Here is a 16,582-nt window from a genome sequence, read left to right on the forward strand (position 1 = left end):
TTGTTTATCAATTTATGGAACAGATAGTCGGTTTAGTTATGAAGATGTCATGAAGCGATGGGAAGTTATGAAATCTTTAGCAGCAAAAGAAGAAATTGACATTTTAGGGTTTTCTTCAGATGGAGATCCTCGACTATTAAAAGCCATGCAGGTATCTGGTTTTAGCAACATATCCACAACAGAACCTAATAATAATATAAATAGAATAGATGATAGTATAAATCCTTGTACCAATGATGATAAATCAGAATTAGATTGGTCTTGGTTTGCAATTGGTAAACCTCCAGATGAAAATACAGTTAATGAAACGTATGTTCAAGACACGGTTCATATTGGAACAAAACTGTGCACAAGATTTTTAAAACCATCTATTATTCTTCCCATGGGAAGTAAATTTGCATCAGTTTCCCATCTAATTTCACTAACAAAACAATATTCTAAGGACAAGCATTTATTGACTATGACCGATCTCAAACCAGAAGATAAAATGAGCTTTAGATCAGCAGAAAAGATGTGTTCAACCAAAGTTTTGGAGTTGTTACCAAATATTCCTGACACATCTGCGACAATAACATTTCTAACAATTATGAACTATATTTTAAGTGCATACTTAGACAAAAATTTAAAAATTGAAGAGAGAATTTATAAAATGTGGTATAGTGTATTTTTTTTAAGAATTTGGAAAGTTTGGATTCAAAATAACTCTAAATATACCTTGGGTGAAAACTTTATTTCAACAAATTGTTACAGTTGCATTGAAATAAATGCACATTCTCTTATTCATTTAGTCATTCGGTTTCGAGATGATAAAAATTTGAAAGCAGAATTATTTACAATATGGAATTTTAGTAGCCAAACATGCGAAAAATTTTTCAGAACTACAAGATCCCTAACTTCAACATACTCTACTATAGTTAATTTTTCAATGAAAGATATTATTAATAGACTTAAACGTATAGAAGCTATAACTACTATCAAAACTGAACTTGAATCATCTGATACTGGCATAAAATTTACAAGACAAAAACAAAATAATAATCTAAATTCTTCGAACTTCAGTGGTCTAGAAAATACTACAATTGTAAACATTGTAAAAAAGAGTTTAACAGATGCTAAAAATATGGCTCATAGTCTTGGTATGAGCATTCAAACAGATATATCAATGCAAATTCCAATACTAAAAGGAAAAATTAAATCAAAATGCTTCTTAAATTCAAATGAAGTTGAAAATACAGTTGATGGAATTATTATTGATGATAATATTACAAATAATGAGAATGAGACATCTGAATCCAATGTAGACATGTGTGATACATCAAAAGCAATTAACTGTGGATTATCTTTAGATCTAAAAGATTTTAGTGATCAATTTCTAGATGATGAATTAATGCCAAAAAAAGTTCCTGTTAAATCTTCTTATGTTCAAGTTTTATTAAATAATAACAATTCCATGGTCATAAAAAAATCGTCACTAATCTGGTTACTTGGACAACACAGGGCAAGAGTTAGCAGTGATCGTTTGCTTCGTTTTATTAACTCTCGTTGTGACCAAGATACTCAACAACTAAATAAAATAAAATGTAACCAAAAAAACAATCAACTCAATCAGATATTGAAGTCAACGAAGAAAGTTCTAAAGAAAGTGATATCCAATCTGAATCAACTCCACCAATAAGCCCATATCAATCTGATGACAGCAATGACGATGATAAAGATACACAAATCCAGTTAAAAATTGAAAATTATTATGCCATAAGATATGATATTAATTGGTACATTGGTAGATTATTAAACATTGAAAATGATGTATGCAAGATAAAATTTTTAAAATCCGATCTTGATACATTTGTTTGGCATAGAACTGATGAAATCTCATTTATTAAAAAACAATAATTTTTTTATGGTCCTTTACATTTAAATGGTATTGGACCATTTTCGATTTGATAGAAACAAAATTGTCCAAATATTTAAAGCCATTAAAAATCAATGATAAAACCGCCTAAGTAAAACCTTATAAAAGTAATTACAGTGATGTTAATAAACATTTATGTATTGTTTTATTTTTGTTAAAATATTGTTACTTAAATAATAATAATAATAATAATAATAATTATTATTATTATTATAGGTACAATTTTATGTAAATAAGTACCTATTTACTAGTCTCTTAAATATTTTATTAATTATTTTAATTTTAAATCAAAATTGTAAGCATATTTTCATTTATTAAAATATTGTATTTCTAAACTTAAAGTTAAGGAAGTTTTTAACTTTTGTAAGGGATATGTAAGGAAAACCTATTATGATTATAAAAAGTATGACAATTTTTATAATTTAAACCAATGTGTTAAAGAGATAATATAATATGTAGGTTGTATAATTATATTGTTTGAACTTAAATTTTTGTCAGATATTGTTTTTGTTGAATTATTATTTTAAAGTTTTCTAGTCATTACCTGTCATTATCTTCCATCACAAATTATTAATATTTAGTAATGTTATATTGTTATAGGTATAATTTATATAATTCCTGTTTATTTATGGTTTGTAAGCTACACATAAGTCTAAGAAATCGTAGCAGTCTTATGAATTACTAGAAGGTCCAAAGAATAACTATTAATTTTATGAAAGTCTAAGGAATTACATAAAATTACGTGGAATTACATGGAATTACACGGAAGTTTAGGAATTATATTTTTTTTGGAAGTCCAGTGTACAAAAATTTAACCTGTGGTTTACCCCCTTGTTCAAGCTGTTTATGAAGATAAAAATATTTAATATTTTTACTTACTTGTACTTGGTGTATTATTTTTGAAATAATTAGATATGGTTTTTTGTTTTTTCATTGTCAATATTTCAATGAAAAACTTTTTGATATTAAAATCACAATTCTAAATTAACATATACCTTATTAAATAGTTTACAAATTGAATTCTTTATAATATGTAATTATGTAGGTACCAATCGACTTTCAAGCAATAATTCGTTAGTAGTCGCGTTCGACAAAAACATGTATACTTTATCATAATATAATAAAGACATTTACGAATATCGATATTATTCAATGGTCTACCACGGAGCCATAGAACCCAAAATAGATTACTCCATGGCTAAATATATATATTTATATTTAGCCATGGATTACTCTATGTTTGTAAACTGAAATCAACCAGTGTGGTTCGCGATAACATCATAGATTTTTACCACAGACTACACGTCAAATCCCGATACCAATAGATGCGCATCGCAGATCGTTAGGTAAACCGTAATAGAACGTAACTACATTTTTAGACAAATCGAGGTTAGGATATGTTATTATGTATAATCTCCTTGCGCTTTCTTTTGTTCATATGCACGATAACCATAAAATCATTACTTTCCCTCCAAAATTAAAAAGAGTGATATCCCGTATCATAAGATGTGCAGTAATATCATGTATCTGACACACTTAACATACTAATTTGTTGCTTCGTGGAGAGTATCGCGTTATTCATATTTTATACTCGAAGAACATTAGGTAAGTACAATTTTTTGATAAATAACTAATATATGGATAATAAAGATATAATGTATTGTCGTAAAACACTTATTTAACCTAACTTTCTTTAATTTTGAACGATTTAAACTATAGTATACATATACGTGTATTTGCAGTAAATAAATAATTAATTTATATGTACTTACATGATATTACAACAAGAAATTTTTTTAATATTATAATATTGTACAATTTATCATAAAACTGTCAATAATATTTTATAAATTTTAATAATTAATATAATGCATAATACTTTATATCACAGCATCGAACAGATACTCTTAAATATGAAGTTTATATTATATATTATTATTTCTTGTAGGTATAATGTCGTCTAAAAGTCGCATTAAAAATATTATTGAGCTTGCCAATAAAAAATCAAAGTCCAATAAAGATTGCAATCCAAATAATGTACCAAAATATCAATTGAGTTTTAATGAAATTATTGATACAGCCACATTTGAATATAATTATAATGATACCAAATATTCTAAAAGTCCTATTACTGTCAACAAGTTTCAAGGAGTTGACCATAGTGCAGATAATAATATATTATCTACAAATTTAATTTCTAATGATGTTAATAATTCAGTGGTTATTCCAGAGGTACCTAAATACTTTTACATATTTTACTCTATTATATTTTTTATTATTATTCATTTTTTTATATTTCTGGTACTCAGATATCAGAAAAATATACAGTCAATCAGTCTCAAGATGTCCACAGTGTATTTAATAGCACTGATGATAATATTATGTATTCTTCAGATTTAATTTCTAATAACATTGAGACTTCACTAGTTAATTCAGAGGTACCTAAATACTTTTACATATTTTACTCTATTATATTTTTTATTAATATTCATTTTTTTATATTTCTGGTACTCAGATATCAGAAGAATATACAGTCAATCAGTCTGAAAATTATGAATTTGATAACATCATTGACACTGACAATCTAGATGAGAAAAATATTTCTAATATTGAACAACAGGTAGAAAAAGTGGTTAAAATGCGTTCTGTAAAAGCTAATAAAGGAGAATGGAAGAGAGAGAAAATACAAATTTTAAGAATGAGTGGTAAATCCTATATAGGATATCATAGAAAAGATAATGTTGTCGAACGTAATGTAAAGACACCCAGCAGAGCATTAGATAATACTTGCAATTCAACTTTCTGTATTAAAGCTAAAAACAGATTCTGTAATAAATTTACTGAGCATCAGAGATTAGAAATTTTCAATCACTTTTGGGCCACCTCCTGGAGTGAAAAAAAATCATATGTGTGCAGCATGGTAAATTTAATTCCAATTAAAAGAAAAACCAATCAATTAGATGATGAAACTAGAAGATCTCACACTTTTGAGTACTATTTAAAATCAAATGAAACCGAAAAATTACCAGTGTGCAAGAAAATGTTTTTGGGGACTCCGAGTGTAAAAGATAACATGGTACAAAACTGGATCAAAAATACATACTCTAATGGATTGCGAAGGAAAAATAATTTAGAGAATACAGGTAATACCGGTACTACATCTCATTCGATAAATAGATCCTCATTAGAAACGAGGCAAAAATATATAAGTGATTGGTTCAACAGTTAACCAAAAATGCCATCACATTATTGTCGCAAGCAAACAAGCAGATTGTATTTAGAGGGACCTTTTAAAAATACACAAGAAATATACAATGCTTATAAAAATAAATCTATTAGTGATAATTTATTGCCATTGAGTAAGACATTTTTTCATCAATTTATGAAAGAGAAAAAGTTTCTCAGGCCACCTCCTGGAGTGAAAAAAAATCATATGTGTGCAGCATGGTAAATTTAATTCCAATTAAAAGAAAAACCAATCAATTAGATGATGAAACTAGAAGATATTGATGAATGTTTTTGCTGCGGTCTTATACCCAGTCAGCAAATTTACATTTGTAAAATGTCATTATAATATTTTTATGAAAATATTAATATTTGCTCATTGTTTGAAGAATATTACAAAAAAGTTTTAAAATATTACTGTAATATTATATAATCATTCAAAGTTCAAAACTATAATATTTTTTTAATATTATAGTCAAATATTGTAGTAATATTATATTCAAATATTATAGTAATATTTAAGCTAGTTATTATTATAATATTATTTTTCAATCAGTTTTTAAAATTGAATAATTGTATTTTATTTCAATTAAGGCAATTAATTAACCCATAATTGTAACCTAACAAGTTGTACAAATGTTAAAATGCAGTGGTAAATCAGAAATATTTCAAAAGGGTGGTCCATACTTGTTGGAACATAGACATTTCAACTAAAAAATAAATCTGGTACCTATAATGGTATAATTAATCTATAGCTCCATGTTGGGGGGAGGGGGTGTCTGGACTCCACGACCCTTTGCTCACTGGTTGTGCCACTGCTAAACGTGTAAACTGTAGAACATAATAATTATTTTCTATGGTGGTACTACCATATAATCTTATTAAAAAAAACATACATTATTTGAATTATTATATAGAATATATTTTTAACAATTAATTTCTTATCATAGTATTTTGTAGATTTTTGTACTGTCAAAAACAATTTAAAAACAATATCAAATATAGTTGTAGTAATCCGACCATATTACTATTTTATTACTTTATTTTTTTTATTACCTTTGAGCTGATACTATTTGCAATAATTTCATATATCCAATTTTTAGATCTAGTATTATATTCTTGTTATATGAATGCGTAGAATTAAGATACGTATATTATTTATATTATTTTATAGAGCTAGTTATATGAATATTTAGAAAGCTAATACGCATTTAATAATCGTGTCGTCGTAAACACGAAACTTGTGTTCCGGTTTACCATGACACACACGTATATTCGGGGACTACGTCCATGATTAGTTTTATATAAAAAGGTTGTGGTAGTATTAAGTTTCAGACATAGTTAAGCCTCAAGTACGCGTGGACCGGTGGCGTTGTTCTATACTTAACAACACATCGGGCCAGTCGTTAATATTATTATTTTACTCTGTCTCAGTTAATAAATAACTTGATTTTCAAACTTATAAAAAACCGAGTTGTTTATTTACTACAAATTTTTTACGCTCTCCGAAGAAGATAGACGACAAAGTGGACTTCGTCGTTAAATCGTGTTGAGCCATCTTCACCAGGACCGGCTCACTACATAGTTGATGAAAAAAAGAAAAATATCATTATTGTATTTTTGAAATTGTAAAAAACATTATAAACTGAAATGTGTGAAGTATTGATAATATAATAATAAATCTATCTAATAAAATAGATACTGCTACATTAAAATTATATTTCAGTTTATATTATGGAGATTTTTCTAAATTTTGCTTGAGCCAGCCAGGCCTTAATAGGTTTTTCTATAATCTGCAATGTTGTGGTTTTAAATAAAGAAGAACTCCGTATAGCATCTAAAACAAAACACATAAAGATTTCATATTATATAATATTTATATTGGTTAGATTGGTAATATATAACCAAATTAATATATAGGGATAGAAACTTTTTATATAAGTTTAATAATTATAAATTGTTGTTTAAAACTGTTAAAAGTAAAGCTATTATGAATTATTTGAGTATTTTATATATATATATATATATATGTGTATTTTGACTTTTAATAAATATTTATTGAGAAAAATAATTTCAAGGTAGTTTAAATAAGTTATTTTTATTAAAGATTATAATATATTATAATATGTTAAATTTAAAATTTTTCTATCAAAATGTATTAATTCTTTTTAGTTTTTAATAACTATTAAGATGAATTAATAGTAATATATCAAGTGTTTAATGATGGGTTTTTTTAGGAACATAAATAAATGAAAAGGACTTACTGGTAAAATGTTATCCAAACAATTACTATAAGTATAAGAAATACACTTTTAAGAATTTAGTTATGAAAGATTTAAGTAACAATTAATATTTTCTATAGTTCAAATTGCAATCATTTGAATGCTATTAAATTGATTTTTTTTAATAGTTAAATAACTATTTTCCATTTCCATAGAAACAATATTTTGATATTTGGTCTCTATGGGAATAATAAATAAATATTAATAAGGAACTTCTATAACTACCAATGTCTAGCATTAATTATTTATCACATAGTTTGTATAATATATATGTACCTACAGTGTAAATACAAATTTAGTTTGTTATTAAATTAATAATAATTATTAAATTTAAAGAAATATGTATTAAATATGTAAATTAGAAAATAATAATTTTTGAAATTAGTATTAAATAATGTATTTTTTAATTAGATTTTCAAAATTTGGTTACAAAACAACTTGTCACATTAAGATATACAGTTGATGTTATGAATACAAGCATTGCTGCAAACTTACAAAACATTGAACAAAAAATTGATGGATATTTCAAGTATGCAGCTACTGGAAATATGAGTGGTATTACAAACGATTCATTTGATGATGGTTTCTTGTGGCCATTAGAAAATGAAGAATAACTTCAGGAATTGGAACAAACACTTAAAAATAATGATAACAACTTTAACCGTTGTCTAGTGAGTTCTACTTAATTAGAATGATAGTATGGATGCATTTTATAAACTATTTCACCTTGCTGCAGTAATTACATAATATTATGTTTTGTTTGTAGGTAAATAAAATGTCGCTAATGAACTCCAATACAGTTGAACGTAGTGTCCACAGAATTTTAAAGTATATGTTTACTGATGAACTCCTTGAAAAATTTTCATACACAGGATTTAAAAAACCTAAAAAGTCGTTTTCAAAATTACTCTCTTGCCAAATTGTTATAGGTATTAAATTTTACCTTACAGTTATCATGTCTAATATTTTTGATCTTTTAAAATATCTTAATTTATTATCCATGTGTGCCAGTGTGGCATTGTCACAAGTTTAATGATGATTTCTAAAAGTGTAAAATATTATTCAATTCATTAATATTTGGAGTTTATTTTAAAATTAAATGTATGTATTTTTCAGGCGCAAGTGATCCGGGTTTTTCTACAAATTTTCTATTCGGTTTTCTTCAGCTTTTTCCTCGCGTTTTCAATTCGGGTTTTCGCTGCTTTTTCCTTGCGCACTCACTGCGGTTTTTCTAGCCAGTGCTAATTCTAAACATTTAATTGTTAGAAATATACGTTTTATTTCGGTTTTAATAGTGTTTTTATTATTTATAGTTTTAATTTTTTACAGTGTTTTTTTATAATTTAGTTCTTTTTTAGTTTTAATTTTTTATAGTGTTTTTTATTATTAAATTATTTTTAAATATTGTTTTTCTTCTTTTATTTTAGTGTTAGGTATAGTTAGGTATAGTTGTCTAAGAAAGTTAATTTTAGACGGCTAAGATATACAAAAGTGTCGTTGAATTACAATATCAGACATACAAAGTGTCGTTGAATTACAATATCAGACATACAAAGTGTCGTTGAATTACTATTTCAGGCATATAAAAGTGTCGTTGAATTACTATTTCAGACATATAAAAGTGTCGTTGAATTAATATTTCAGGCATATAAAAGTGTCGTTGAATTACTGTTTCAGGCATACAATAGTGTCGTTGAATTACAATATCAGACAAACAAAAGTGTCGTTGAATTTATATCAGACACAGTAGGTTAACAATTTACAAGCTTAAAAATGAGTTTAAAACAGAAATTGAATGAGGTAGCTCATTATATTAAGACAGAATATCCAGAATTAAATTTTGAGAATGTCTCTGTTTCCGATAGTTGTGTAAATAATATTTGCAATTTCATCTTTAAAAAAGATACTGATCATAATTTGAAAAAATCAATAGTAAATGCTATTAAAAGAAAAAATTCATCTCTTCGTAAGTGTATTGAAACTATGAATAGCGCTGATGTGGCTAATACATCAGAAATTAATAATAGCACAATAATCAAATTTATAGAAAATTGTAATTACACGTCTAACGATTTTGTAAATTACAATCACAAAACTCTAACTGACATATGTAGAAACATTAGAGTCGCTCTAAATGATACTAATAGGAAAAAAGATTACAAAGAATGTAGAAAGTACCTCAATCTACCCCCGTGTCTATCAATGGACAACACTGACAATATTGATTCAAATATTTTTTGTATTAATGAAAATTCTGATAATCTTAATGGTACTTTTGAAAATTGCATTTCTTATTCGGTGCCCACAGAGTCTGAACCTCTGGAAAGTGACAATGTTTCATTAGAATATACGAATACATCGCCAGAAAATGATTTTATTCGGACAGAGAGAGATCCACTAATACCTAGTAGTACTCCAATTCTACCAGAAAATATAATCGATGAATCCGTTTTTGTTACCCCATGTAAAAAACAAATAGCAAACATGTACCCAGTCCCCTCAGAAATGCTTTATATAAGAAAACACCTGTAAAGTCTGGTGTTGTTCTACCTCTGGGAACAAAAAATCAATTTCCAAAACAATATGACTACCACGAGTTGGTGTGTCGTGAAGGATTTTTCAACATTTCGTTTGAAGAATGGTCTCATATGAATTATGTTGATCTCGGAGGTCAAGCCCGTTTGGACAAGACTAAATATCCTGTTATGTTTAGAAAGCTCATAAGGACTGTAAACAATACATGCGTTATTAATGCAAAAAAGGTAAAATATTATAAAGACCATTGTAACGTGCACATGTATTGTAGCCACGGGGGGTGTAAACTTTTTAGGATTAAAGTCCAGCCTGCAAGCGGAACATACAAGGCGATTGTGTATAGTTCTAGTTTGAATTACCATCACAATCCAGTTGACAATGGTCTCACAAACAACGTAAAAGGGATTCAGCGAGACTTAAACAAAGAAGCGCTAAAAAAGACTAAAGCGTTTTCCTTCAGGTCGGACGCTGTTGACATGGCATCACCCACTCAGTTGAATTGTGGTAATTTGCAAGGCATTAAATCAGATGACGTCGTCAGAAAAATCAGATCAGAGGCCATAAGTGCCGATGATTATGATAAAGATGATTTTCATGACCTTATGTTGATGTGTAATGACAAAGAAAAGAACTTTGTAAAGCATGTCGGCATACCGTCCGTTCACTGTTATAGTAACGAGCAGTTGGACATACTAAAAAATCTGATTAAAAAACAACAACCAGTAACTGGGTATTTGGATGCAACTGGTACAGTGGTCAGGAAAATTGACAAGAACAGCAAAAGGGTTCTGTACTATGTTCTAGTTGTTAATGTCCCATTACCTAGAAACTCAAGTGTCACGTGTCCCGTTGTTGAAATGATTAGTTCAGCCCACGACATTGTTGCGATTTCACAATGGCTGAACGCTTTTAAAGCATTCGTTTTGAAACACAAACTTACTTGGCCAGTATTCACAAATATAGTGACAGATTTCAGTTATGCCCAAATGAATGCCTTGTGTATAGGATGGAATGGTTTTACTTCCATATTCGATTACCTTAACTGGTGTTACAGAGTATTGGTTGAAAACCACGACGAATCTAATGTCACCATCATAAATATATGTGCAAATCATTAGACAAAAATTATAGTAAACCATGTCTACACATATTTTCAATCTGAGAAAAACCATCGTATGGATGTAGAAAAAACGAAAAGAAATGATGTTATTGATTGGATATTCATACTTTTTAACACAACCAGTTTGACAGATGTTGAACATTGGTTCAAAATGTTTTCAGTAATACTGTTGTCACCTTATGGTACAGGACGCACACAAAATGCCATTAGTACAATGAGAGCCAAGTGTAATGATAAATACCAATTGCCAAATGAATCGAGCAACAAAGGTGAAGATCACTCGGAGGAAATAAATAAATTTCTATGCGAATCCAACACGAGTAATTCCATGATGTTCTGTAGATTTCAGTCAATCAAAGAACAGGTTAAATCGGAAGCCTTAAATTGTGCTGAAAATATTGAAAATATAAGCATTAATGAATATTATGATGAATCATATTTACACGAGTTTATAGTTAAGTGTGTACCTTTCTTAGCACTGTGGACACCTATTATGAATAATAAAGTCAGCAATGGCATTGAAATCCGCCAGAGTAATTGTACCGTTGAATCTTGGTTTAAAACAGTCAAACAAGACATACTAGAAGGCGACCGTAGGTTTAAATGCGGCCGGTTCTTAAGACTTATGAGACAGCGTGTGACGAATGTACACAAACAAATGAAGTACAATATTAGAAAAGGAAATTGCACTCGTGCGCTTGATTTTGACGCTAAGTCTAAACAGAGTACTACTAAAGAAAATGGAAAAAGAAAACTTTCAGAATTGTCTAGCCTTAACCATTTAGACGAAACAGAGAGTTGGGGCAAAAAAGAAAAACAACACAAACACCTCCAACCCATCAAGTACCTTCCTTTCAAAGCACTGTCGTTAAAAATTCCAAAGTCTTCGACCATTACAGCAGATAAAAATAACATTGTTGTTATAGAATGTGACAATGAGACTGGGTTCACTGTTGATGAGCCTCAACAACGACATGGTTGTACATGATTTGAGTAAGCCATTGGAGGAATGTTTAACAAAATCAGTTTCGACACCTGGCAGTCATGAATCTCCGTTTCGACGATCAGCGCCAGCTATGGATTTATACCAAAATATGCTCCCTAAAGATTTGGCGTACTATAAACCAATTAAGATGCCAAAAAATAAAGATTATCTAGTTGTAAAATATAGTAACATAATATCTAGTGCTCTCAATTCTAACGTCAAGATTGACCTCGATTTCCCAGAATTTGATACATTGTCTGGAACAAACTGGGTGTCTAGCTTTGTTATAGATATTTGTTTGTTGTCATACGCTATAAATCTGAGCTTAGAAAACACACACATTTTATCATGCTATAGTGTAAGTTTGCTGTTAGGAAAAAGAGCAGTTGGGGAAGTGTATGACAAAATTACTTTCAATCAGAACAGTGTGGTTATTCTTCCGTGGAATATTAATGAGACTCATTGGATTGTAGTCTTCATAAATTTCAACACCAGACAGTGTTATATCATGGACCCGTTTAAGCCATATGATATAGCCAAACGAATATCAATGTCTCGTTTCAATGAAGTAATTAAAAGATTGAAATCAGATGTCATCTACGGTGACGGTACACATCAATGTCCACCCTTAACACTGATTCCATGCCCTTTTGAAAATGTTCCAGAACAAAATGATGCATTTAATTGTGGAGTATATATCATATATTACGCATTTAAATTTATGGACAATTCCAAGCTCAGTTTAGAGTTTGATCCAAAAACTTATAGAGAATATTTAAAGACCTATCTATTAGAGAATTCCGACGACATGACAAACGTATGTTTATACTGCAGCTGGAACTCAGACAGGCACCGTCGTCAATCGAATGATGAACATGTAGAATGGGTGTCGTGTTCTCGGTGTTGTCGCTGGATAGCCATTAATTGCATCCCTGAAAAAGACAGAATTGTTAATTACGAAATGTATGATTTCTTCTGTTTATTGTGTAAGAAATGATGAAATTAAGATATATATAAATCATTAGACTATAGAGTTATATAGGTTAGGTTAGACTATGCGGTTCACATGAAAGCTGCGCAAAGGCTGATAGCGTTGAGAGTCACCAGGGCCTATAGAACGGTATCGTTTGAGGCGGCAACGTTGATAGCATCGATGCCCCCTATCACGTTGATAGCCAAAGAGCGCTGTATGGCGCATAGAGCGCCGAACAGGCAAGAGGCATTAAAGATCGCCAGAAAAGAGACGATCAAAGAATGGCAACGCGAGTGGGACTCATCGGAAAAAGGAAGATATAGCACGGAGATATAGACCACTACCTGACGCAGATACTAACCAACAAAGGGTGCTTCAAAGCGTATCTCAACAAAATAAAGAAAGCAGATTCCCCGAGATGTGAACTGTGAGACGCACCGGTCGACGATGCCAACCACACCATGTTCGAGTGCGACGCATTTGAAAATTGGCGACGACAAATGTATGGAGAAATCGGACAAAACCTCACCCAGGAAAACCTTGTGGACGTTATGCTCCAGGGAAAATCCAAATGGACCATCATCGCTACCTTCATTAGCCGAGTCATGCGGTACAAGTGCGAGGATGAAAGAAGGCGGCAGGCTGGTCCACACTTTGATTAAAGTAATCTGTACGCTGAAACGGCAAAATTAGAAGGATAGAGCCTTCATAACTTGTAAACTATTTGTAAGAGAGGGTGGATAAGGGATTGTCTTACCACACTCTCCCCGAAACCGTTAATTGTTTGTAATTATAAATAAACGATGGTGGCAGCCTCTACGTTGTGCTAACGCAGTTCGGAGGCTGTTTACCGATACCGAAAGCAAAAAAAAAAAAAAAAGGTTAGTATCCCCCTCGACGGGACCCACCTTGACGTGGTGGGGGGGCTCACGTCTCTTGTCGACTCCGCGAGCTATACCGGCAGCGGCAGGGTCTCCCATACCGGAAGGTCACGTACGAGAGAGGCAACCAAGAGGTTCAAAAGGGTAGGACGGGCTCTTTAGCCTCGGCAGGCAGCCGTCCTAGGTGATGGTAACACTGAATACAAATCCCCCTGGCGGCAGGGCAAAAACGCATGGGAGACCACCCATTAAAAAAACACAATATGGAAAGCACCAGCCTAAATATTGATACCACCCCAGGGGCCTCGGAACCCCAGGGGTCGGCGGTAGTGGGTGGATCCGGGGTAAAAGCCGGGTCCAAAGTAGCGGGCCCACTACGGTCGTCATCTTGCGACCGTGAGGGTGCGGGGGCGGCCAGCCTGGCCCCCGTTACTCTAACTACTACCGGTGCTGTGACAGGCGCGTCAAACAAGGATTCGCAACAACCATCCTCCGCAGGCAGCCTAGGATCTTTGGTATCAGCGATGAGCTCACTGAAGTGCCAAATCATCGGGCAACAAAGAGTGCTTAACCTCATGCTGGAGAAAGCTAGTGCCCTTGGAAGTCATGAGCGCCAAAACAAAGAGCGCGCAAGTGCAAATCGCAATCGAAGGCGTCCTTAAATCGATTGACCTAGTGAAGAACTCCCACGACAGCATCGTGAAGGCATTCAAAATCTCACGCAGGATCACGCCGGAGAATGCGCACAGCTGTCAAAAGTTATGATCAAACATCCCGCAAAGTCAGCAGCTTCCCAAACGGATCCTCCAGTGCAGGGGGGTGCATGCCACGTGGCGTCCAGGGATGCCTCCACCAATACTTCACAGTCCATCGGCGAGCTCGCCTCGCATGAGAGTCCTAGACGGCAATCCCAGCAACAACCTGAGCGCCAGATGGAGAAGCGGGTTCAACCCCCTCTGCAGCCCCGCCAGCGGCGGTGAAAACAAAAGCAACCCCGGACCCCGATCAATCCTGAGCCAGACCCCAAGGGCACCGTCACCGAGGAATGGTCAGCGGTCACCAGGAAACCGCGCATGCCGAAAACAAGGCGACCTACCGACGAAAAGAGTGGCAGTCAAGACCCCAGCAATCGCCCTAAACGTCCCCCGCCGGATGCAATCGCCATCAAGCCCAGCTCGAAACACACGTTTGCAAATATCCTTAAAGCAGTGAGAGAAGTCGATGTGGTTAAAACGGGGGCCCACATCACCTCTATCGCTGAGAGCAGAGGCGGAGAAGTCTTGATTAAAGTAACTAGAGGCGAGTCTCAGAGGATCGGTCTTGAGGCGGCCATCAGGGACGCTCTGGGAGATCGAGCTTCGGTCAGAGGGCTCGTCAGCTACGTGGATCTGGACATCACTGGCCTAGATGGAGTGACCACTGACACCAAGGTTGCAGATGCCCTGAAGAAAGCAGCCGGACTGCCGCTTAACGATACCTCAGTCAGGGTGAAAAACGTCAGACCAGCCCACAACGGCACTAGGATAGCTACCGCATCATTGAAGCGCGTCGATGTTCCAGGGATCATCAAGGCGGGCAAGGTGCGCATAGGCCTGGTTTGGGCCAAAGTCCGCCTGCGGGAAAAAGTCGTCAGATGTTTTAACTGTCTCGGATACGGCCACGTAAGGTCCAAATGCACCGGGACGGATCGCAGGGACGCTTGCAGTTTGTGCGCTATCACGGGCCACAGGGCGGTAGAATGCTCCAATCCCCCGAGATGCGCTGCGTGCGAGGACCTTAACGCTCCAACAGATCACTATCCTGGAAGCAATAGGTGCACCTCTTATAAAAAGGCACAGACACAGAGTGGGCAGGTTCAGTATCCAGACTCGCTTATAGACTTGTACAATACATGTCTAGTTAGCGGGGTTTTCCCAGCAATCTGGAAGACTGCAAGGCTTGTCCTCCTCCGTAAAGGTGAAAAACCTCTAGACACCCCCTCCTCATATAGGCCCCTATGTCTTCTCGACTGCCTTGGGAAACTATTCGAGAAGGTGCTGGACAACCGACTTAGAGAATTCTTGGACAGTAGCGGAGGGCTCGACCACGGACAATATGGGTTCAGGAAGGGTAAATCCACCATCGATGCGCTCGAGAAATTGAGAGGCATTGTTAAAGGTAATAAAGGGAAAGTTGGAATACTGACCCTCGACATACAAAACGCCTTCAACTCCGCCCCGTGGAACGCCATCCTTGACGCCATACAAGAGAAAGACATCCCTGGATACCTACAACACATGATCCACAGCTATCTGAACGAAAGAAAGCTTATTTTCAACTCCGAAGGATCGGAAACGAAGATCGACGTCACGTGCGGTGTCCCGCAGGGGTCGGTCTTAGGACCCACCCTGTGGAACGTCCTCTACGACGGTCTCTTGCAAACCCGCCTCCCGTACGGAGTGGAGATCCTTGCATTTGCCGATGACGTCGCTCTAGTCGCAAAAGCCACTGACACGATAAATTTGGAGCACCTGCTCAATGATGCGGCCCAGGTAGTCCACAACTGGCTCACGAGTACAGGTCTGACTCTAGCTATACACAAATGTGAGGCAATGGTAATTACTAATACAAGAACCTACAATGACATGAATATCGCCATAAACGGAACTCGAGTGCCAACCATCAGATGT

The 16,582-nt window shown here is 33.7% G+C and overlaps 1 protein-coding gene across 1 annotated transcript; it reads right to left on the reverse strand.

Moving 5' to 3' along the window:
- Positions 1 to 11,419: 11,419 nt before the first annotated feature.
- On the reverse strand, positions 11,420 to 12,522 carry LOC126554023 (uncharacterized). Its single transcript, XM_050209141.1, has 3 exons — positions 12,471 to 12,522; positions 11,542 to 12,036; positions 11,420 to 11,463 (listed from the first exon to the last, which is right to left on the reverse strand). Exons 1-3 carry the CDS (start codon positions 12,520 to 12,522, stop codon positions 11,420 to 11,422), a joined length of 591 nt encoding a protein of 196 aa, XP_050065098.1.
- Between the last annotated feature and the right edge of the window lie 4,060 nt (positions 12,523 to 16,582).

This window comes from Aphis gossypii, unplaced genomic scaffold (assembly GCF_020184175.1).
Source record: "Aphis gossypii isolate Hap1 unplaced genomic scaffold, ASM2018417v2 Contig00402, whole genome shotgun sequence".
In the NCBI taxonomy this organism is placed as follows: domain Eukaryota; kingdom Metazoa; phylum Arthropoda; class Insecta; order Hemiptera; family Aphididae; genus Aphis; species Aphis gossypii.